This window comes from Podarcis liolepis (genome assembly GCF_965112155.1).
Source record: "Podarcis liolepis genome assembly, chromosome: 1".
Lineage (NCBI taxonomy): Eukaryota > Metazoa > Chordata > Lepidosauria > Squamata > Lacertidae > Podarcis > Podarcis liolepis.
In genome coordinates, this window is record NC_139554.1 from 41,448,431 (window position 1) to 41,471,790 (window position 23,360).

General features: G+C 41.1%; 1 protein-coding gene and 1 long non-coding RNA gene across 5 annotated transcripts in view; one reads left to right on the forward strand and one right to left on the reverse strand.

Moving 5' to 3' along the window:
• Nucleotides 1-786: 786 nt before the first annotated feature.
• On the reverse strand, nt 787-21,430 carry KATNBL1 (katanin regulatory subunit B1 like 1). 3 transcript variants are annotated; one of them, XM_083509577.1, is made up of 10 exons: nt 20,878-21,413; nt 11,455-11,582; nt 9,600-9,640; nt 8,659-8,941; nt 8,297-8,415; nt 7,854-7,904; nt 7,679-7,768; nt 5,512-5,601; nt 3,650-3,743; nt 787-2,178 (listed from the first exon to the last, which is right to left on the reverse strand). In XM_083509577.1, exons 1-10 carry the CDS (start codon nt 20,975-20,977, stop codon nt 2,146-2,148), a joined length of 1,029 nt encoding a protein of 342 aa, XP_083365703.1. In that variant the 5' UTR covers nt 20,978-21,413; the 3' UTR covers nt 787-2,145. The 3 variants fall into 3 exon arrangements, with proteins under 3 accessions (XP_083365703.1, XP_083365704.1, XP_083365702.1); XM_083509578.1 differs by lacking the exon at nt 20,878-21,413 and adding an exon at nt 20,084-20,242; XM_083509576.1 differs by lacking the exon at nt 787-2,178 and having other exon boundaries at nt 2,750-3,743; nt 20,878-21,430.
• Nucleotides 9,647-23,360, forward strand: part of LOC310710292 — a 72,480-nt gene continuing 58,766 nt past the window's right edge. The window contains exons 1-3 of one of the 2 annotated variants that reach the window (XR_014527925.1): nt 9,656-10,107; nt 11,499-11,600; nt 16,260-16,719. This is a non-coding gene — a long non-coding RNA (uncharacterized lncRNA). Of the gene's footprint in view, nt 10,108-11,498; nt 11,601-16,259; nt 16,720-23,360 lie in introns of those variants that run through there. The other variant, XR_014527924.1, reaches the window with a different exon arrangement.

Sequence of the window (23,360 nt, forward strand, 5' to 3'; positions counted from 1 at the left end):
TTAGCTAAAGTGGTGCTTCAAGTTAAGAACAGTTTAAGGTTAAGAACGGACCTCCAGAACGAATTAAATACTTAACCTGAGGTACCACTGTACATTGATGACACTCAGCTCCACCCCTCTCATCCAATTCTCCACCTCCAGCTGCCTCTCTAGTGTTTCTGTGTAATCTACTATAGTATTACCTTGGATTTAAAATCTAATCAGAAACCCCTTAAAACCAGAATCTAGGCAAGTATTCTGTAACATAGGGGAGAACGTATGATTTAAACAAGCCTCTATTTCCTGTTCTTTCAGTACACTACTGACATTCTTAATGCATCTGATCCTAACTCACAGCTATAAAGGCTTACAGATAGGTAGCCGTGTTGGTCTGCCATAGTCAAAATAAAAAAATTCCTTCCAGTAGCACCTTAAAGACCAACTAAGTTAGTTCTGGTATGAGCTTTCGTGTGCATGCACACTTCTTCAGATACACAGATACACAGGTATCTATAAAGGCTTGTAAACCAAGACAAGAGAATTAGGCCTTCTTGGTCCCCCCCCTTGATTTACTGAAGCTTGGTATAAATTGAGGCAAGTGTCTTTACAGTACACTTATATAGATAAATATTGCTTCCTTGCTTTTGACCATAAATGTTCTCATGGCACAATACATGAAAAGAGACCTCTTTCTAACAGTCTACAGTTGTGCATAGAAGCAGCTGGTGTGTAATCACAAAGCACACTGAAGATCAAAATTAAATCCGGTGATCAACTTGGTTGGCATGCTGCAAAAATACATTTCAGTTTGTTTTGTGCACAGCTGGCACTCGATAGAATTTTATTTAGACAAACATATTTACTAGTAACATAAGACACAGGTGCCATTCCACAAACCCATCAACCTGTTTTCCTTTTTAATATAGCTGATAAACCATAGCAGATTGAACTAAAATATCGCAAATGAGTAAAAAGAAACACAACTGTAAACTTTTGCACTGGATGTATTATTGCATTAATCTTCCAGTTAAGATTAAATGTTAAGTCAGGAGTATGGCAACTACATTTGCAAGAGCTGCAGCAATATTAATTAGAGGAGGTAGCAGATGCATTGTCAAATCTGAAAAGCATAGGCCTACCGTGGCCGTAAACATTTCTAGGAGCTTGGAGTTATAAATATCTGAAGATGTCCTAAGCGGAGTGAGAGAACCAGGTAAAGTTATGCAAACTTAATTAAAGCAGTAGTAACATTTAGTATGTTTACTCAACACATTTAAATGAAACACAACAGAATATATTAGAAAATTTAAGTATTAAAAATGCTAGGTGTACATATTCACCATTTTGCTAACAACCTCCCTCTATGCCTAAATTTTAGTACTCTTAGGTCATACAGGTATTTAAGTAGTCAGTCAGTGGAAATATCCACTTAAATATATTTAAGTGTGCAAAATGTTTCAAAATGATTTGTACACAATTTGTGTAAACACCCTGATTTTTAATAAAGAGTTTCCATCCCTCTATACAGCATATTTATATATTGGCTATAATGGTTTCTTACTACATTGGCTATTTGCAATACTAGTAGTTAAGGCCCCTTGCTATATACAGTTTCTCAGTAGTGCAACAAAAATAGTCTTTAATATCTTGATTAATATAGCAGACATATATCAGAGTTTCAATACAGCAAAATTGCAAAATTTCATAATATCTTGAAAATATACACATTTTTACAATTCATAAGAAAAACAAAGTTTAAAAAATATTTATGGCGACTGGTCTCTTGTGGTTCCTAGTAACTGGTTCTGCAATTCTGTCTTCACCATTAAGTTTTGCCGTTTTATACCATTATGCAGTAGAAACACTTTCACAACTTCATCCAGTAACTGAACAATCCCAAAATGCAGCAAAGGCATACGTATAGTTTTCATAGTGCACTTTCACCTCATTGAAGTAAAGGTTGCTCCTATTAGAAATTTTTCCACTTCAATGTGAAGCAGATGGATTTTAGTGGTTGAATTAAACAGTCTGGCGGTCTAGTCCTCTCCTGCCAAAGACAGTTCTCAGAAGAGATGTCCTTTTGGAAACAGTACATAGTTCAGGATTACTTGAAGGGCTTCTTAGCCAACACACTACATGTACACATACACTTGTCCTCCAGGAATGTCAGTGCAGCTGTAATAAATAAGCATCCACATCCTTAAAAAAAAAGAGAGAGAGAGAAATTAATTCAAAGAGCCATTCACTGCACAAAGTAGGGCTAGAATCTAAGAGGAGGCAACCACTGACTGTTTCAATTGATGCAGCCAAGTATCATTTGCTTCTGGACAAAAATGTCACTTTTGAAGAATCTCTTTTACACAGATATCACTAGAATTTAGTGAACGTGTTCTACAGGAGTATCTCACCTTGCTCATAGAAAGCCATATGAATAGGAGTGTACCCCACCCACTGCAGGCGCCACCCCAAGAATCTGAAATGTTATATGGGAATTGTTGCTCTAGGGTGAGATGTTGAACTATTCAGTTCCCCTGTACAAACCCTCCCCTGCTTCTTCCAGCAATAGATGCTATGCTAAAGCACATATCTTGGGAAATCCTTCCCTTCTGCACATGGATTCTTTCATTCTCCCTTCTAGAATTGTTCCAAGCCCTTGAGCAAGTGCTATTGAAACAGAGAAAAGTGAATCTTTTGTTTTTGTGTTCTCCACTTTGGAGAGCGAGAGCGCGATACAAGCCCTCTTCATCTCCTTGTAGATGTCAACCTTGTGATATAACCCTGGAAAGCTGGGGGGGGGGGGTGTACCAAGAATGGCAAAGAGGGGCCAAGGCTAGTGCACTTGTCCCCACTGCCCTCATATGTGGCAACGTAATAACACCTGAAGAAGTCTGCAGGCAGGAGGAGCTTCAGTAATGCATGGGCAAGGATGAGATTCTTTCCTCCTCAACCATACATATTTCTTTCATGAGAGCTGGTGAATCAGCGCTAGGAAACTGAGATAGAACCACAAAGTCTCTGGTTTGAATTTCACCTGTACAAGGAGCTCACTAAACTGATTAAGTACTTCACACTCGATCTCAGCCCTCTATCTGCAATACAGACATAATACTACAATTGCTTCTCACAGGGCTATGACAAGGTTGACAAGATAATGTGAAGCCTTTGGAATTGCTTCAAGGATTGTTACGATTATGTCTTCTCTTCCTTTTCATTTGAGCCACGTACATGGCTCCCTCCTCTAATAGAAAGGAAAACATTGATACTTCTGCAGCTGGTCCAGAATAAAGAAAACAAGGATCAAGGATGATGATCAAGGAAAGAGCCAAGGGATGAGAAATGCTTACCAAGCAAAGACTGAGGAGCAGACCCACAATAAAGAATAAGCCAAATTTATTCAATCCAGCTTACTAATGGGCTACTTTAAAAGTGACAAAGGCTGAGGAGAACGAGAGCAGTTTGATGAATTAATACAAGGGAAAGTCACCCCAACACTTTGCAGGCCCCAGTCACATTAACTAAACAAAGAGAAATAGTTGGTTGCTGTTTACATAGAGAATCAGACTTCCGAATGCTTAGTAGCACCCCACAAAATAAATCAGCTCACTACAGCTTAACTGTAATGAAGGCTGTATAACATTGAGACCACGAGGGAACACCACAAACACATTACCTTTGCTATATTACCCGTATATCCTGGAACCAAAGTAAGATGATTTTCTTGCTTCCACAATCCACTTAATTGTGTCTTTAAAATCTGAATATTTCTATGAAAGAAAGACAAACACATGGAATTATATTTTGGGCATCCCTAAATTGAGCACCCCTTTACTATGATAGTTTTTCCAACTTCAGTTCAGGAAATTAAAAAATACATATAGGTAAAAACTAATTTATTTTTTTAAAAAAGATTAAGGGGGGGAGAATCTTAGTCTATGGAGAAAGTTCTCCCAGTTTTTATGGATAGAACTGTTGGCTAATAGAGAAAGCAAAATGTAATGAAACATCCTGGGAGAAAAAGAATCTCAAGCTATATTGTTTAATTTGATAGATTTCAGTGCTGCTCCAAGCAATCTGACCCCAAAAATCTAGTTCTGACCTGAGAACAGGAGGGTACATTGTAGTGATTTTAAAAATATGCAAAAAATGTTTCAGGCACTCAATTTTTAAATGATTTCCTCAATAATCCAGTTGTTAAAATTATTGCTAGTGCTTTGATTAGGGTTTTATCTTTCAAATAATCACCCCAAAAGCATTTAGATCCCCCCTGCCATCAAAACACATTATCTACATCTGCAGTTGAGATCTGGGATATTTTAAATATTGTCTGGTGGTTTGATTCTACATATATTATTTAAGGAAATTTAAAAAACGTTTTAAAGAAACCAACTGAATATACTGAAAAACCGATTCTCCTATATCATGCTAAACTATCCCATTCAGCTGGAAGCTTCTTGCATTTCTGATCCATACTCATGAACACGTTAGTAGGGATTAACAGAGTTAAACTATGCTACATACTTACTATATGTTTAATATAATTTTTCCTGTCATAGCTTCCACTAAAGAATGCTAAGAACTGCAGTTTGAAGAGGTTCTGAGATGATTCTATTAGAGATCACTGTCTCCTCAGAGAAACAGTTTTCCTCAAAGCTGAATGGCATGTTAAAGCAGTTTAAGTCTATAGTGTAGATATGTCCTTAGACATATTTTCATTTAGTCCATGGATTATTCTATTTTCAAAAATAAACTTGTAAAACTAGGTTTTCAATGGGGAGGGGGGGATATAGCAAAATATTTTCAAAGCATTCAAAGACAGTGAAGTATCCCTGTCTTTTTGCAACAACAGCCAATTTTAAGCAGTTACCTAATACTTATAAAACCACATTTTTCTTCTGAAACACAAGTTGCCATATTCTTTCAACATTTTATTAAAAGAAGCCTCAGTTGTGTATTAAAGCTAAAGTATTTTAAGTTTGTAAACTACCATGGGGCTCCTTTGAGGGCCATAAGGTAGCATATAAATATTTTTATAAAGACGAACAAATTCAATATTTGGGGCCACATCCAGTGATGCTCACCCATTTGTGCAATGGATTTCTGCTTGTGTAACAGGACACACCCTTCCTCTTTCTTCCCTATACCCTGCTGGTGAAAACCCCCCCCCCCAAATCTGGTCCAGAAGAAGGGAAGAGAAGGGGAAATCACACTACATGAGTGGAAGTTAACTGCATAATATCTGTAGATGTCTTGACATCATTTCCTCTGAACAATGACTGCCACTCTATTGCAGCTCTATTTTCAGCTATAAACCATGCTTGGAGTTTGACATTTTAAGAATATTGCTTATAGTACATTGTGGGTATTATATTAAACACAGCATTTCCAGGTACTATGGCTGTTTCAGTAATTGCTAATCTGCAAAGCCATGGAATGTTCTGCAACTGTAAAGCAAAAAACTGTGAATTTAAAAAGCAAGAAATGTAAGTCATATTAAGGACCATACTGTCATGAACTTTAAAAAGCGTAACTTACCCATCCTCTATTTTTTCTGCATGGGCAGAAAGCTCTGGCCACCACCTCTTAATAACAGCTTGGAGCCAATTTAAGCCAACGATCACATATCTGAAATGATTTTATTTTGAATTACAAAAAAATGCTGCAGAGAAGTTTAAACCGAAGAAGACAGAAAATTCATTTGCAAAATGTTCCTCCATAGAAACAGGAGGAAAATGGAATTAAGTAAGTTGTTACAGAAGGAACTTTCCACAATATGTGAATAAGTGCCACAGGCATTTTCTCCTCATAAGCAAAGCAGAAGGGTTTTGTTTCATACACTAGATTCAACTGATCACTTTATTTGGTACTTGGGAGGAATTTTGTTCTGGATTGCTTTGGCTAGCTACCTGAGGGTTTCATTCTTTGTGCATCTTTCTATGTAAACGGGATTAAGCAAATTGAACCCATTGCTTGATTAGAGCTACAGGTAGCAACCTTTTTGCACATGTCAACTTCCGCAGCATGGGTCCATTTAGGCCCAGAAGAGGGTGGGACAGGGGCATAACAGGCTTGTGCACACCAATATGCACAGGGACCAGGAGCAGAATCCCTGTGCAAAATGGTTGCCACCTATAGTTTCTGAATTGTGATGAGCACATACAACATGACTATTTTCAGCATGTTACAGCAGAAAATATGCAATCAAGATGATGATGGTCGAGAGTGTGCATGCACATGGATAATAGTGTTGTAGATTGCATATCATTTTATAATAATAGCCTTGCATATCATTTTATAATAACGTCTTAAATCAATTTACTATATAAATACAATAAATCATAATGAAAATGTGTATAAACCAATACACAATATCAATATAGTAACAATGATAAAACCACACCAAAGCTTGGATTAAGTAACTGTAACATCAATATAATCAAAGCTGCCCATATACCTGGGAGAATGAAAATGCTTTAATCTGGCACTGAAATTACAGTAAAGTGGGCACCAGGAGTATCTCCCTGGGAGCAACATTCCAAAGACTGGAGGAAGCTATTAAAGAGAAGACTCTCAGTGCTTTTTTGGCTGGGGGGTGGAGAGATGGAAAAACAGAGAAGAGCCTCAGATGGCAAACACAGTGTCTGAGAAGGTTCATATGAGACAAAGTGGTCCTTTAGGTAATTGGGTTCTGACCTGCATGGAACTTTAATAATGGTGAAAACCAGTGCTTTGAACTGAGCTTAGAAGCTAGTTGAAAGCCAATGCAGTTGGGCCAAAACAGATGCTCTAGGTTTACGCCTTCCAGTTTTTGTTAACAGTCTGGCCACGGCATTTCAAACAGTCCTCAAAGGAAGCCCCACATACAACACATTGCAGTAATCCAGCCTAGACCAGAATGTAGACAGCTGAAGTAAAGCTATCCACATCCAGAAAAGGTCATAGTTGGACAACAGCCAAAGTTGATGAAAGATACTGTATCCCATGGATGTCACGTGGGCTTCTAGTAGCAATGTTGGAGCTAAGAATAGCCTCAAGATGTGGACCTGCTTCTTCAGGGAGAATGAGATGGCATCCAGAACAGGATCCACTTCACTCATCCAGTCAGAGGAATCAACTTGCAGTGTCTCAAATCTTGTCTTGAATCAGATTCAATTTATTGGCTCTCGCCTAGTCCATTACTGAGGCCAGACAGCATATCCACTGCCACACCTATTCGAGCTATAAAGGAAAAACAGTGCTGTGTGTGATCAGCAGTGATGGCAGCACACTCTAAAACTCTGGATAATTCCCACTCAGCTGTATCATAAAGATGCCAAATAGAATGGATTATAAGACTGAACCCTGCAGAGCTCTACACAGGAGACTCTTGACCATGGCATTGTTCTGGAGTTGGCCATCCAGATAGGAGAGGAACCACTGCAAAACAGTGCCTCCAGCTCCCGTCCTGGCTAGGCACTCTAGAACAGTCACTGTCAAGAATACCAGAGGAAGAGAAGTCTCAGTAGGAACAGACTCCCCGCCCTGTCTTTCTCCCAAAGCAGACAATCATATAGGGTGACCAAGGCAGTCTCAGAACTGAAGCCCACAGTCCCCTTAGCACAAAGAGACCTTAAAAAATTGGACCAGCCAGTGAAAGAAGATTAACTTTTACTTTGTCAGCATCTAAACATTCATATGAAGAGAATTATATTTTAAAACTTACTCTTCAAATTTGCTCTTAAGCAGTAATCTAACTAATGGTAGAAGGTCTACACAGCAGCCCACAGAAATATATGGTTTTTCTTCCTGTAAACTGAAACAAGATAATGTCAGTATACATAAACTTGCTCTTATAAATCTGAGCTCCACAAACCCCTACCCCTAGGTGTATTTTTTACCTGCTGGTAAGAACAGGAAGGCAGTCTACCACTACACCCAGATCTTGTATCCTGGAAACATCAGTTAAAAAAATGTACACTATTAGACACAGCTCTAAGTAATTCTTCTAGACTTGAAACTTTTAAGCTCAAGAATTCATGAGCCAGCACATTCATTTAAATACAGCAGACTAAGAATAGCTGCAGTAAAAAAAGAAAAGAAAAAAGACATGCAAACTTTACACAGCATTTGTATTTGAGTCCAACAGGTATTAGAGTCCTGCTGTCTCCTTTCAGTGGATACTTGCCAAAGGAGTATATGGGCCACTGAGGGGAATGGGCGGTCTGTGCATGATTTTTACATTCCCATCCAGCCCTCTGCCTCTGAGGGAGTGGGAATCCTCCACATACAAGCACTGAAACCATTGTGGACTGGGTATACCAGTGACATTTTTCATATTTACCTTATTAAATAGGCTACGAGCTCACTTATACTTCTTCTTCTCCAGAAAGTTAACGCTACATTCAACCGGAGGTTTCTACTGAAGAGAACCTGTGCCATAGTATCATGATCTTCTGAAACCTAGAGACATGGGAACAATTTAGCCACTATGAACCAACAACTGTCAACCTATACTGTTTGTATCCTGCTAATTCTTATTACAGCTATCATGTACAGTTCCTTACAGGCTATCTGACCAACATTTTAAAATATAATGGTTACAAAATCCAAGCCCTACTAAACAACTAAGACTGGAAGTAAGCCAGCAGTCTTAAGATTCCAGCTTTTCATTTTAAAACAAGTATCACGTAACATTTAACTTACCTCTGAAAAAAATCCACTGTACTTTGATGATGGACTTTCTGTTTGAGATCGGCCAGAATCACTGGAGTTTAGTAAGAAAGTACGACCGTCAGCAGGCAGTTTTGCTGGCAGATCAGCTGCACATGCCAGTTCATTTTCCTTATTTGCCATGTCACGGCTCTTGACTTTCGGGAGCTGTTTCTTTCTGAAACAAGGCTTTGGAGTATAATAGTGAGCTTTTCTTCTGCAATATACTACTTTGAACAGAGGATGGGGGCTGGTCAATGTTTGCCCAGCAGTTGTTCTGCAAAAACAAAATAATGAGTTTAGTATCTAGTCAAAATCATTATGTATAGTGCATGCTGTGTTATGATATTTTGCAGTAAGGTTTTATCTACCATAGTAGCATCCTGCATTGAGTTTTATAACATTTTTTATTCAAGGAGGACTGAACTGACACAATTTAAATCTGCAATCTGACTTACATGAGAAACACTTTTATCAATTACTTTGGTAATATGAGTGTCAGGATCTGAACAATCTTTAATGTATCATTATACTGATGCAAAATGGGCACTTGGATAGTGATGCGGGGGTATTAAACACTGCATTAACTCATTTACTAGAAAGCCAAAGATACTGGTCCAGTTTGCACATAATGCTAACCCAAACCATGGCTAAACACAAACATGCAAGCATGTAAAAACTGTGGCTGCTTTGCCCCTCCCCAAGTCATTCTGCTGTTACATAACCCAGAGCTAAGCCATGGTTTGCGGTTTGCTTTGCTCCAGACAAACCAAGTGGTAACTAAAAAAAACCCTGAGTTATTGCTAAACTAACTTCTAAGAAACTGGGCTAAAAGATGCTCATTCAGTATTCTTCACTGATAATCGGAAAAGGGACTTGTCTAAATTGATCAGTTGTAGAATTCTGTCTCCAAGATTAAGAGAAGCAGCTCTTACCTGCCTGTGGAAGAAGCCAAATGTTTTGAAGATTTCTTACCCTAGAAATAAACAGCATATATGTTATAACCAAGAATGAAAAAACCTACTATTAATTTTCTATGTGTCTGATTTTCTGTTTTTTTCCTCCTTGTTTCAATCGTTGTATACAACAAGCATTTGGGGAAAATACATTTATGGCTGCTCTGAGCATGTAGCTGAAGGACATGATATTGTGACATCCATGGCAAGAGGTGGGATTATGACATCAGAGAAAACTTTGTATTACAACCTGTGTTATAATATCAGTCTTTACTAATAAAATGTGGCGGAAAGAGTACACTTGATTGCCAGGGTCTTAGATAAGTCTGCCAACAGCTTGAGAAGGTAATATGGTTGAGGATGATTTCTTCAGCACACCAAGTGAGCTATTATCTGTCATATTATCAATATGTTTATAGTGAGACCGTTCAGCATTTGAATGTTCTAACATTTTATATTCTGACTCATCGGGACTCCCCACAAAAAGGTAAGGTAACAATACAAACCACTTTTCTGTTGCTGCCTTTGGTGTTATAAATTAAAAGGGCATTTTCACTCACAATCCTTTTGGTAGTGGACAGCATGGTTTTGGAAGAAAATGGTTTCTCGTGTTTTAACTGTGTTGCTATCAAACACGTAGAATTCATCACCTATCCCCATTGCTTTTAATTTGTTTAGGCTCTTTTTTGTGCTTTTCACATTTTACCCCAAGCTTCCTTCTTCAACTGAATGCACAATCACAATCATGCTCCATGAATTGAATCACCTCAGACTGACTCAAAATAATGTAAGAGTGTAATAGATGGATGGGTTGCAAGGAGGGGTGTAGAAGGAAAAAGAAGCTATTTGTCAAGTAGATCTTACCCCTGAAGGTTCAGTTATAAAGAAGGGCTCATGCTAATACAACACTACTTGGCAAATTAGTGAGAACACCTTCCCCATGTTGAAATGGGTAGATAGGTAGATCTATCAGAATATTTCTAGAAATTAGCAGCCATTTTCTGTATTTGCCTCTTCTGGATGGCCTAAGCATGTTCTTTATAAGCCCATCATTTCATTCTGTTTAGAAACATAAGCTAGTGAATCATGACAACCACGCACTCTTTATATATAAGACAATATTTATGAAGGCTGTCAACCACACCCCCTTCACGATGGCATCTGGTTTGGCTGAAGAGGTTCTTATACCTGTTGCCAGTGATGTGGACCAGCAAGTTTTCCAATGCTTATTTTTTCTCATGGAAATTTTTCTATTTTATAAATTCATTGGTAACAATGAATGGATGCCAGTTTAATATACAATATTTGGCAGCCTTGACTGTTTAATTTTTTTCCTTCTCTTTGTTAACTAAATACAAATAAAATAAACACATTAAATTATATAACTCTCTAGGGCAGCCTTTCTCAACCTTGGGTCCTCCAATGTTGTTTGACTACAACTCCCATCATCCCTAGCTAGCAGGACCAGTGGTCAAGTATGATGGAAATTGTAGTTCAACAACTAGGGACCCATGGTTGAGAAAGGCTGTTCTAAGGCGCCTGGAAATTTCCCAATGCAAGGCTGATTTAAAAAAAAAAAAAGGGGGGGGGGAGAACAGTTATACGCGTTTTATAATTGTAATAGTTTTATTTGTTTTTATAAACTGTAAATAAAAAAGCAACTGGAGCTACTGGGTATTTGTAGCTCTTGCCGATTATAATATTGGAACTAATGACCCTTTACAGCTCTGAATGGGAGGTCACTCAGAACACACAACACAACAATAGAACTAGCTGTGTATGTCTTGCGTTAGAAAACTAGTTATACGATCTAGATGAAAACGTAAAAGCTTACCTCCTTCATGTTCTCATTAATGGAATAAGAACTCCTTTTTCTAGGGAGATCAACAGGACGACCGTCACTATACAATAGCATTCGTTTTCTAACATTTTGGGCTTCAGTTGCCATAATATCCAAAATCCCTGGTTTTCAAGACAAAGGTAAAGTTAATTTTCATTCTTAACATTATCTGTCAATCCCACAGTAATCTGAATGAGATTTAATGAAGACATTATTTATTTAGCACATTAGATGCAATCTACAGGGAAGTCTATAAAACTGTATCAGCTGTAAGTGATAAGTACTTAACTAATACGTGCCCTGTGGATACTATGATAGAGATTTTGAAAAACCTCATCAGTGATGTGGTCCAATAAGGATACCTGAAGTTTATTATTATTTAAATATTTATACACTTTCTAAAAAACACAGCAAGGTGCTGAACAACATGGAATATTCACACAATTAAGATTCAAAATATGTCAATGCACATTGGTTAATTCAGTCTAAAGATCTGCTAACACCTAAGGCCAATCTCACTGCTGCCATCATAAAAAAAAAAATCTTCAAAGGGATCCATCTGGATACTATTATCTGCCATAGGCTATACAGTGCCAACCTTTTAACTAAGCGCTTGACAGTTTCTTCTCTTCAGCACTTGCTTACAACTCCTCAGTTAATAAATAACTAATATAAATTGGTTTCAGAAACATAAGAACCACAGACTATTTGAAGTCTAGCATAAAGGCCATTAAGTTTGGTATTTTATTTTTAATAAATCAGCATTAAATAAAATTAGTTAGTGATTTGTGGTCCTCATCTCATAAGCTTTTGTTTCCTTCTCTCAAAATAATCCCTGGGAATACTTATAAATCAATTTCAGATCTGCCCAACCATCCTCTGGAGCCTAAGGTAGAAGCATACTATGGAGGGCAATGTTCCATTGCAAAGATGCTTTGTGCAGTCTATAAATAGGTAATCAGCTCTTCAGTCTTACTGGACTGAAGTACAGCTGCTGCTTTCTTAAAAATGCTCCTTCAGAACAAGTGCATTAGGTAAAGAAAACAGGAAAGTAGAAATTCACGCCAATGTAATACCGTTTTCTGAATGTTAATATCCATGCAGCAGTAACAGAAGTACAAACCATCTGGTTTACCTATCCTGACCTACTTTATTGCATAGAATATCACAATGTGACACAGTCTAGTTCAGCCTTCTATGTAAGTTACTAACTTGCAAAAATGTTATTAGCCTGCTGGGGGCTGGCTGGAAAGATGCACAGCATTTCTAAGCCAGGTGGGAAGGAGGGCTGGAGTGTTTCATCTTTCTTCCATCAGCCTACTCAATTGCCTGAGCAGAATTCCTGGTCACCTACAGCAGCTACCAAACTAGGGCTGAAATACTAGAGTGAGGGCACAACCCAGTGAATATGTAAAGAAGTCTTTAAAATACAGCGGTACCTCTAGTTGCGGACTTAATCCATTTCGGGGTGCTGTTTGCACCCCAAAAAGTCCGCAACTAGAGCGCCTCTTCTGCGCATGTGCGCAGCATGATAGAGTGCTCCTGCGCATGCGCGGGTGGCAAACCTGGAAGTAAACACTTCCAGGTTTGCCGCATTCGTAAGCTGAAAGTCTGTAAGAAGAGCGGAAAGCAACACGATGTATGACTGTACCAACAAATATTACAATAAAATAGTTACTAGGTACTGCTTCAGATTGTTTGAATATCTAAGCTATAAGTGTACAGTGGTACCTCGGTTTACGAATGTAATCCGTTCCAGAAGGCCATTCTTAAACCAAAACTGTTCATAAACCAAGGCGCACTTTCCCTAATGAGGCCTCCCACTGCTGGTGCCCTTCCACCTTTCGGCTTCCATTCATAGACCGAGGTAAAGTTCGCTAACCGGAACACTACTTCTGGTTTTGCGGAGTTCCTATACTTAATAGTTCGTAAACAGGGCTGTTCTTAAACAGAGGTACCACTGGACTGCATTTTAGATAGTATCAAATATTTCACTTCAAGCACTTTTGGCTCTTGGAAAACATTTGAGATATTTATATTGTTCTTAAAGCCAACACGGGGCATTTCCTCATCTTGCACAATGGGTTGCAAATTCTGTAGCTACCAATTCCTCTTTATATCCTGAAGGACCAATCTTGTTTTGAATATAGCTGTTTTGTGCAAGTGCAGTTTTGCATAAAACAGCTGTATTAGAAATAAAAAACATACATAGGTACTGTGGATGTCTTCAGCAGCCACCAGCAGAAATAGGCATGCTTATCCTCTGAGATAAATGGAAACAAAATGGCTAGTTTGCACTCAGGCAAGGAGCAAACAGAAGTAGGTGGTGTGACAATAGAGAAAGGACACAAGGAAACATCACCACACATGCAAAGAACCAGACACAGAAACATGAGGTCACAGTAAGCTTCAGTATGCACAGCATTCAGGCAATCGTGCATTTTTTATGTTTGATAATTGCAGAACAGGAAAACTTGGATTAAATGACAAAAACCTATAGGATGGCAATTGGCATTTGGACAAGGATGGCTCACAGGTGCCAAGAAAAACAAGTAGCTCTGAATTAACATTAAACTTCAGGTGCCACATGGATGGGCCCCTCAAGTATTTGTTAGTTTTATTTTTCCAGCTATAACTCAAACTAATCAGATCCTAGAATCATAGAATCATAGAGTTGGAAGAGACCACAAGGGCCATCGAGTCCAACCCCCTGCCAAGTAGGAAACACCATCAGAGCACTCCTGACATATGGTTGTCAAGCCTTTACTTAAAGACCTCCAAAGAAGGAGACTCCACCACACTCCTTGGCAGCAAATTCCACTGTCGAACAGCTCTTACTGTCAAGAAGTTCTTCCTAATGTTTAGGTGGAATCTTCTTTCTTGTAGTTTGGATCCGCTTCTCTGGAGCAGCAGAAAACAACCTTTCTCCCTCCTCTATATGACATCCTTTTATATATTTGAACATGGCTATCATATCACCCCTTAACCTCCTCTTCTCCAGGCTAAACATGCCCAGCTCCCTTAGCCATTCCTCATAAGACATCGTTTCCAGGCCTTTGACCATTTTGGTTGCCCTCCTCTGGACACGTTCCAGTTTGTCAGTGTCCTTCTTGAACTGTGGTGCCCAGAACTGGACACAGTACTCCAGGTGAGGTCTGACCAGAGCAGAATACAGTGGCACTATTACTTCCCTTGATCTAGATGCTATACTCCTATTGATGCAGCCCAGACTTGCATTGGCTTTTTTAGCTGCCGCGTCACACTGTTGGCTCATGTCAAGTTTGTGGTCAACCAAGACTCCTAGATCCTTTTCACATGTACTGCTCTCAAGCCAGGTGTCCCCCATCTTGTATTTGTGCCTCTCATTTTTTTTTGCCCAAGTGCAATACTTTATAAATTTAAAGCACTAATAAATTTAAATTTAATAAATTTAAAGCACTAAATTCCTAATAAATTTAGAGCACTGGAAATTAGTATTACATCAATTAACTACCACCCCCAGGCATACATTGCAATGAGATTAGATAATCTGTATTTTGGGGGAAGTATAAATCGTGGTAGTAGGTGTGCTGGTTGTTTGTTTGTTTTTCAAATCTGAAAAATCCTGAATACTTTACAACGACAGTACACTTCTGTGTATGTCTTCTCAATTGATGTCCCACTGAGTTCAATGGGATTTACTCGTGTGAAGTGTGTATAAGATTGCAGCCTAAATGAAATTCGGAGCTGTTCACTCCCTCTAAATCTGTGTCTCTTTCAAAACAAAACCTTAATTATCTTAATTAGCAAATTAAAAGTTGTCTAGCCAAAATCCTCAGCTCAGCTGAAATGATCAGTTATTATCACATGAGTAATCTACTGCAGTACCAATCAGCCTTTTCGCAACTGAACCCTATGCCCATCAAATTAGTTCTCAGAGATGGAATTCTGACACTACTTTCTTGTTATCAATTCAGCTTCATACATAAATAGCTCCAGTTCCTAGAAGAGCAATCCTAGTTTGTAGCACATGGTGAAAATCATATCTACATTAAGCCTATAGCAGCCTTCAAAAGATAACAATATGCAGTTTTCTAGAGCTTGGAGCAGACATATTGGACAACCTGGTCCTTGAGTTTGTTTCATTTGGGTGGGGGGAGACACCTCTCTGGCTCATGGACCAAATATAGTCCTCCAGTTCTCTCTATCAAGCTCTTGAGCAGGCTTCATCAAATTCGGCCCTCCAGATGATTTTGGCCTACAACTCCCATGATCCCTAGCTAGCAGGACCAGTGGTCAGGGATGATGGGAATTGTAGTCTCAAAACATCTGGAGGGCCGAGGTTGAGGAAGCCTGCTCCTGAGACACTCTCAAGCACAAATCCCTCACTGGCCCTGTTCACTCGCGCCTTCCTCAAGTGCTTCTGCCTGGCTGGAATGTGCTCCTGAACCATGATATTGTACAGTGGTACCTCAGGTTACATACGCTTCAGGTTACAGACTCCGCTAACCCAGAAATAGTACCTCGGGTTAAGAACTTTGCTTCAGGATGAGAACAGAAATCGTGCTCCAGCGGCGCGGCAGCAGCAGGAGGCCCCATTAACTAAAGTGGTGCTTCAGGTTAAGAACAGTTTCAGGTTAAGAACGGACCTCTGGAAGGAATTAAGTACTTAACCTGAGGTACCACTGTATCTTGTTTTCCAGAGTAGCAGTGTGTATGTAGACATGTATGTAACTTTGGACTTTTGTGTACTGTAGGTGAATTGCAGGCTTTGTACAGAACTAAGTCACATTTGTTGCTGTGTCCAATTTTTCCTCTAGCCTTGTCCATGCAGCCCCCCGAATGTCGCCCATGAGGAAATGTGGCTCCTGGGCTGAATAGGGTTCCCTACCTCTGACTTACTTCCTCCTCCCTTCCAATCCCTTTCCTTTTGGGTTGTGCTTTTTTAGATAGCTTCAGATTGATCTGTGATCCACATGGTTCTCTCCCCACCCCCGCCTGCCAATCAAGGTTGTACTCTGCCAATTTCACAGCTAACTATGGTTAACATTAAATGTATAACTACAGCTGGCACCAAACCAAAGTTGGCAAACTCTTTGCAGTCTGCAATGATCAGTGGCCTGGTTTACACGTAACACAAAACCATAATTAAATGCCTCCTTCCCTAACCTGGTACCATCTGGGTGTTTCAGACTAAAAAACTTGCATAATCTCTGACCACTGGCCATTTTGGTCGAGACTAATTGTAGACCAAAACATTTAGAAGGCTCTGATTTGGGGAAGACTTGCATTTCCCTTTACCCTTCCTTATCATACATTCAAGGAGATCAAAAGCATCCATTTCTGTTTTAAGCTAACCACAGCTTTTAAGGTCCCAACAGAACCCAGCCAAATTGTACTTAGTGTTAACTATGCTTTACTGTAACAAGCCAGGTTCATTAACCACAACGTCGGCTCATTTTAATAAACTACAGGCAACACTAACCACAGTTATTCTGTGACAGGCAAGTACAAGAAGATGGGTAAAGTGCTGCAATTATCCACAAGACTGTCTATATGCAATGCACGTAGTAACACTTTTAAAGTAATTGATCAGGCAGCATTATATCTTAAGGGTTTCAAAAGTTAACAAAATAGACAATCCTCAGAAGAGAGACTTCATGAACTTTTTGCAGTGCACTTCCACGATGTGAATATTTTCCCATCAGGCCCAGGTTATCCTCCTTTTGGTAAATGTATGCAGGCCTTCTGCACCAAAACTGAAGGAAAGGGAAGGTCAAGAGAAGCACTAAAGTAAGCAACTTCTGGAAGTCAGGAAAAAAGCTGGCCTCACATGATTAATTAGATCATGCTGCTTTCTATGTCATCTTAAAAATAAATAAAAATCAATACTTTCAATTTTAGAAAGGGTTTTTTTTCCTTGTCCAGTTTTCAAGCTAATGCCAAAGGCAGACTAAATGCAGGTTTTAAAAAAATATGGACCTTTTAAAAATACAATCCTGTACTTGCCACCTAAAATTATATAGTCAACAAAAAACTTCACCATGTGATCACATGAAACTCAAACACTGTGAGCAGCGTGTAATGTGGACAACCTATGTCTGCTTTGTAGGGTGCATCAAAAGGGGGGGAAAGAGCTAAGGAGGTTTGTGGGCTGAAGTACTTCTAAAATAAGTGAAAGTAATAAAAATGAAAAGGATAACAAAACCAGATAAACAGCAAAATTATTCCTTATGCTTTTCCTTATGTTCAGGGATGTTTTTAATACTTAATGCTATATTGTGTTTCAGTATTCAGTTGGGAGCCGCCCAGAGTGGCTGGGGAAACCCAGCCAGATGGGTGGCGTATAAATAATAATAATAATAATAATAATAATAATAATAATAATAATAATAATAATAATTCCCAAATCCATTTTTTAATCAAATGCAGATAATCCACTGATTGTCAGGAATTTATGGTAACACATGGATAGATGTTTTCAACATAGTACTTTACCACAGAATTAAAATACCTTCTGAGAAAAATGTTAGGATCCTTATGCCACAGTGATCAGTACCCCATTAAACCTGACAATGCAAAGATTTATGCCTGCACAGTGGGAGTTCCCCCCTCTCCCTCCCTATCTGCAACCCCTAAATCTTTTATGGATTTCCCCCTAACCATTGAGAACAGATTTGGGGAGGGCACAGGGAGCACATAGAGGGATGAAACAGCGAAGTCTTATTGTGTAAGGAGAAGTCATTGTACTGACAGCATGGTCACTTAGTGCTACATTGGATACAAGCCATAGGATATTCAACTGTGCTGTAGCACTTTTTAAAATCTTTCATGGTAAGAGAGGGATGTGCATTATCATTTCTTTAGTGGGTCAGATGAAGATCTTGTGAACCATGTGATGATGTACTGATCACTGTAGCATAAGGACATGTATGTTTACTCAGAATAAGGTCCTTTATATTTGATGAGGCTTACTAATACACACCTATTAATTTGATCAACCACTTTTAAATTGACTCTCTTCAGGCACACTGATACTAGTGGCTCCCCCTCAGCATAGCAAACCATGCATTGTTGCACAGGTAAACTGGAGGGGCGGTGCATGCCCTCATGAACGACTTGGAAGAAGGATAGATTACAAAATGTAAAACATACTGGGGAAAAAGTATGTTAGATTCTGCACATAAAGGTTGGAATGCTATGGTACTGGAGTTAAATCTATAGCAACATAATAATAGTGTGAACTACAGCAAAATGTTAAGATTCTTAGGTACTGGTAGAATTAGCAAGGTCCAGCAAACAAAGTTGGAGGAATGAAACTACCTGGATGTGAAACAGGTTCAAGTTCTCCTGTTAACAGAAAGTGGCTTTGAGGACTCCCCCTGGCTATGTTTCTATTGCTCCACCTGCTAAGAGTTTGGAATACTTAGGCACCTTGCATATAGTTTTAGGGAACTACCATCTAATCACTGTCCCACTTGCCTGACTGCATTGTCTCTAACCCTATATGATTTACTTGCATTTCCACCTTCTCATCTCTACCCCAATACACTCTTCCCCCTTGTCAAAATCTATAAAAAAATTGTCCAGTAGCACCATGGTGACCAACTAAGTTTGCTCTTGATAGAAGCTTTTGTGTATATATTTCAACAGTGTCAGCCAACATAGCTACCAACCTGAATCTTCCCCCTTGTGTTACACCTCTCCCCTCCTCCAGATCTAAGAAGAAGCCACAAGGCACAGTGAGCCCTTGCACTATTTTACACTGCATGACATTATTGACAGAAGGCATCATAGTTCAGAGACATAGTTCAGAGACATAGTTCAGCACATCCACTCTGCATGCAGATTCAATCCCTAAGCATCTCAAGGTAGTTCTGAGAGACTCCTACCCAAAAACCTAGAGAGCCACTGCCCATCGGCATAGACAACACTGAAGTTAGATGGACCAGTCTGTCCACCGGTTTCTTACGGTCCCTATTCTAAGCATTGTTACCCAGAACCTAATTTCATCCAGCCCAATAGGGTTTTACTCGCTTGTAAGAGTGCACAGGCATGCAACCTTAAACACGTGGTACATCCAAAATAAAGTTCCTGATGTAAATGCAGGAGGGAAGGGAGCCTGAAAGAAAACCGGGTGTGTGTGTGTCATCCTTCTGTCTCCCGAATTAGGTGCTTGAGTGTTAATAGTGCACCTCAATTTCTTCAGTTTTTAAAAATAGTTTTACAGCGCATACTCACGAGCTGGGGGGGGGGAATGGGGAATTCAACACAAATGCAGCCTCCTCAACAGGCATCATGACAGTGGGTGGCTGGCAGGCAGGTAGGAACTAGCCAGCCTCACCCCCGCCCATTAGCACTCCTCCCAACAGGAGAAGAGAGCGAGGTGGGCCTTCCCTGCTCAAGGCGAACTATAAAGCGAGGAAGAAGCCGAGCGCCCGGGCGAGGGGGAAGGGGCGGCGGCACTGGCCCTGGCACTTTCTCCCTGCGGCCCCCGCTGGCTGCCCGGCTGCTGCTTCGCACCTGACCCGGGCCTGCGTGCACCAGCAGGGAGAAGGAAGAAGGGGAACGCCTGTCTGTGACGGCCCGGCGGCAGCCACCGCCGGCTCCGGGGCCAGGGCCCACAGGGCGACCGCTCGCTCACCTGCGAGTGCTGCTCATGGTCCAGGCGCCGCGGGTTCTGCTGCTGGACGGGCCTTAAATGGGAGCCGCCGGGCGCGGCGGCGGCGGCGGAGTCCTAGCGCCGGGGCCCACTCGGCGTAGCGAGCGCCATTCAAACGCCGCCGCAGTGCACGCTGGGACCGGAAAGTCCGGACAGGCGGGACGGTGAGGGAGGCGTCGTCACCAGCAGCGCTCTTCCCTCCCTCCCTCCCTCCCTCCCCGGCTGACTCGCGCTCCGGTCACGTGCAGCGCACACGACGCAGCGGGCCGGGGGACTCGGCCCTCGGGGCGCGCTCGCTGCTTAGGCTCTGCAAACTCGGAGGTGGGGGGAGGCGGCGTGTATTGTTAAAGGAGTCAATAAAGCGACTGCCTTGTCTTGCGACGAGGATACCCCGTGGGGAACCCTCAGGCGGCTGCCTCAGGCGCCCCCGCTGCCACTGGAGAAGTGGCAGGGAGTTCCGGGGACCTCTGGTGAGATCTCGCCCCCGTCTCCGCCGCCCCTCAGTTCTTCAGCGACTGGGGTGGGAGGCACCTGCAGTGGTGCTGAGAAGCTCCTCCATTGGATGCCGGTCCAACAGCAGTACCTGCAGCCAGGCAGGGCGGACTTTGGGCTTCCAAAAGCTCAGTGGCGCCCTGTGCGAAAGCCAAAATTTGCCCCCCCTCGCCTTCCTCTCTAAGTCAAAGTTGTGGCATTCTTCCCATTCTGCCTCAAGCAGCAAAATGAATTGTGCCAGCCCTGCGGTCACCACCTCCCTTCCAAGGTTGCTACGTACTGACATTCGTTAGCCAAAGGCAGCCTCCCTCTCTGGTCAGCAGGCGTTTTGCTCTGTGGAGCTGTAGGAGCATGAAGTGGCTGTGGAAAGTTGCTCCTGAGCATCTTAGAGATTTCCCCGGCCAGCCTCCTGTGTAATCAGTCCTTCACGTTGTCCGTGAATCTTGCTCCGCTCCTCCTCAGCCTTGCTTTCGTGCTCATGTGCTCTTTGCCTTACAGGCAAATAGTCAGAAAGTCGTCACACCACAGGGCTTTCAGGGCTCACTGCTTCTTCTCTAGATCCTAGTGTTCAGACATCACAGGTTCATTATACAGCACAGTCAACAGGATATTGTGCATAGTTACACTCAGAAGTCTGTCCCAGGTTAGCATCCATCTGCCTCTGGAGACAATGGAGGGTAAAGTCGAACTGTTGGAGAGTTATAGCGCCTGTTGTGAATGTAGAGACCTATATGGGAGAGACATGTTTTGTTGCAGTTAGGGCAGATGAAGGCATCCGGTTGTGCTGATTCAGGTATACCATGGTTTTTCTTCTTTCTGTGCTCCTCCCAGTGTTCATTCCTCAATAATCCTGTATGCATAGAACTGTAACTGTAAGTGCTTTAAGAATAAAGTGGACATATCTTGGGGTGGTTAAATTGAGCATCGTTATGATGTATAGTTGTCAGATGCCTTGTTGTCTCAATGTGTGTGCTAGCCTTGTGTTGTTGCATCTGCATGTGATATGTAAGGTAACATATGTATCATCAAGTTGCTATGCAGTGTCATGAGGTGATGGAATTCCTCTGGTGACTAAACATCCTGAAAAGTAATTTGTTGTATTTGTGAACAATGGGCATACTATCCATAGATTTCCAGGTATTCAAAACTAGTACAGAATCCAGTGAAAAGGCTTCCTTTATGGTATTTCTAGAGACTAAGACTCAATCCCTGTACACTTAATGTCAGGTAACACCCTATAGTCACAGAGTGATTTCATTTCAGAATCAGTTGCGCTATGGGCAAGATCAGGGTCCCTAACCAGGTGATCAGGATAATGTAACTCTTGTGTTACCGAAGGAAACTTCAAATTAGAGCACAATTTAAATACAGTTTACACAAAGGTTTGGGGGCATGGCTACCAAATGGTGGTATTCAGAACAATCCAAAGTACAGCAATGAGTCATAGTGAAGACAAGTAATCGGGGGCTGCCAGCAGGCCTGCTAGGCAGCAGAAGTGGTGGTGGCCCGGCGGCAGAAACAACAACTTCGCAGGCCACATCATGCCAGCAGGAGGCAGTGGCAGCGGCCTGCCAGGCCTTGTCGCGGTGGCGGGAGCCGGTGGCAGAAGCAGTGGCAGCCTGTGAGGCTTTGCGGCGGTAGCAGGAGGCAATGGCAGAAGCGGAGGTGGCCTGCAGGCCTTGCAGTGGTGGTGGCAAAAGCAGCAGCAGCCTGTGAGGCCATGTCATGGTGGCAAGAGGCAGCAGCAGCAGCAGGAGCAGCCTGCCAGGCTATGTTGTGGTGGCAGGAAATAGCGGCAGCAGCAGTAGCTCAGGTTGTATCATAAAGAGACCATAATCTCTGCTGTCCCTCATTCTGAAAAGAATGAATCCAGGGTAAGCGACTGGAGTTCCTGGAATCTCGCACCACTTGGAAATTGGGGTGGTGTGCAACAATATTATGGGTACACTCTTTTAAAAAATTGGAAAGTTTGCAAAAATGAACAAACAAAATGGACTCTATTTTTTAAAACAACAACAACCCATGATGCTTCAAATTTAGCCACAATGCTAAGCATGCAGATAAATCAGGATATTGCAAGCATTCATTTTAGCAGAAAAGTTCACATGACCTTGCATTTATCATTTAGTTCTCAGGGTAACAGAGTAGAACTGGTTTATTTAGTTGGGACTGCCAGTATAATTAACACTTTCCCCCCCATAATAAGCCCGGGTAATGAGATGCCTTAGAAAATGATTTGCAGCACCATTAAGTGACAAGAGTGCTGTGGCGTTTGCTTTGCTTAGATGTCAAAATATTTATTTTGTCCTCCTGGATTAAATATTGAAACTCATATTGACAAATTTTAAATATTTACAAGTTAGCACAAGTTTTAATTAAAATAAAAGTCTGATGCATTCAGATGTTCTTTCGATATTCTTTGTGCCTATGGTTGCTCCAGTAAGAAAATCTACCCCAAAATACACAAACCCACTGTATTTTATTGTAATGTATGGTTCTATTAGGCAGGAGGATGATGGATGCTTTTAATTAGATAAGCATGAGAGCAGTTTCCATGTGGGGGCACTGGAGTACATGGAGTATATATAACATAGGAGCCAGAATATTTGAGGGGGCCCCACACATACAATCCAGTTGGTGGGCACTGCCATTCAAATGATGTGCATTCACCGTATCGTGTGATCATGGGTCTTACCAATATTTTATTCACGTTGGCACTGCTGACATGCTTAATTTCACTAAAATTCTATGTTCAGGACCTGCACTC

Coding starts and splice junctions, on each gene's coding strand:
- KATNBL1 (XM_083509576.1), bottom strand. CDS start 20,977: ATGCTCAGGAGCAACTTTCCACAGCCACTTCATGCTCCTACAGCTCCA. Junction 11,583..20,877: donor GCTGCCTTTGGCTAACGAAT/GTCAGTACGTAG, acceptor CTTGAAAACCAG/GGATTTTGGATATTATGGCA. Junction 5,602..7,678: donor CTTAAGAGCAAATTTGAAGA/GTAAGTTTTAAA, acceptor AAATCATTTCAG/ATATGTGATCGTTGGCTTAA.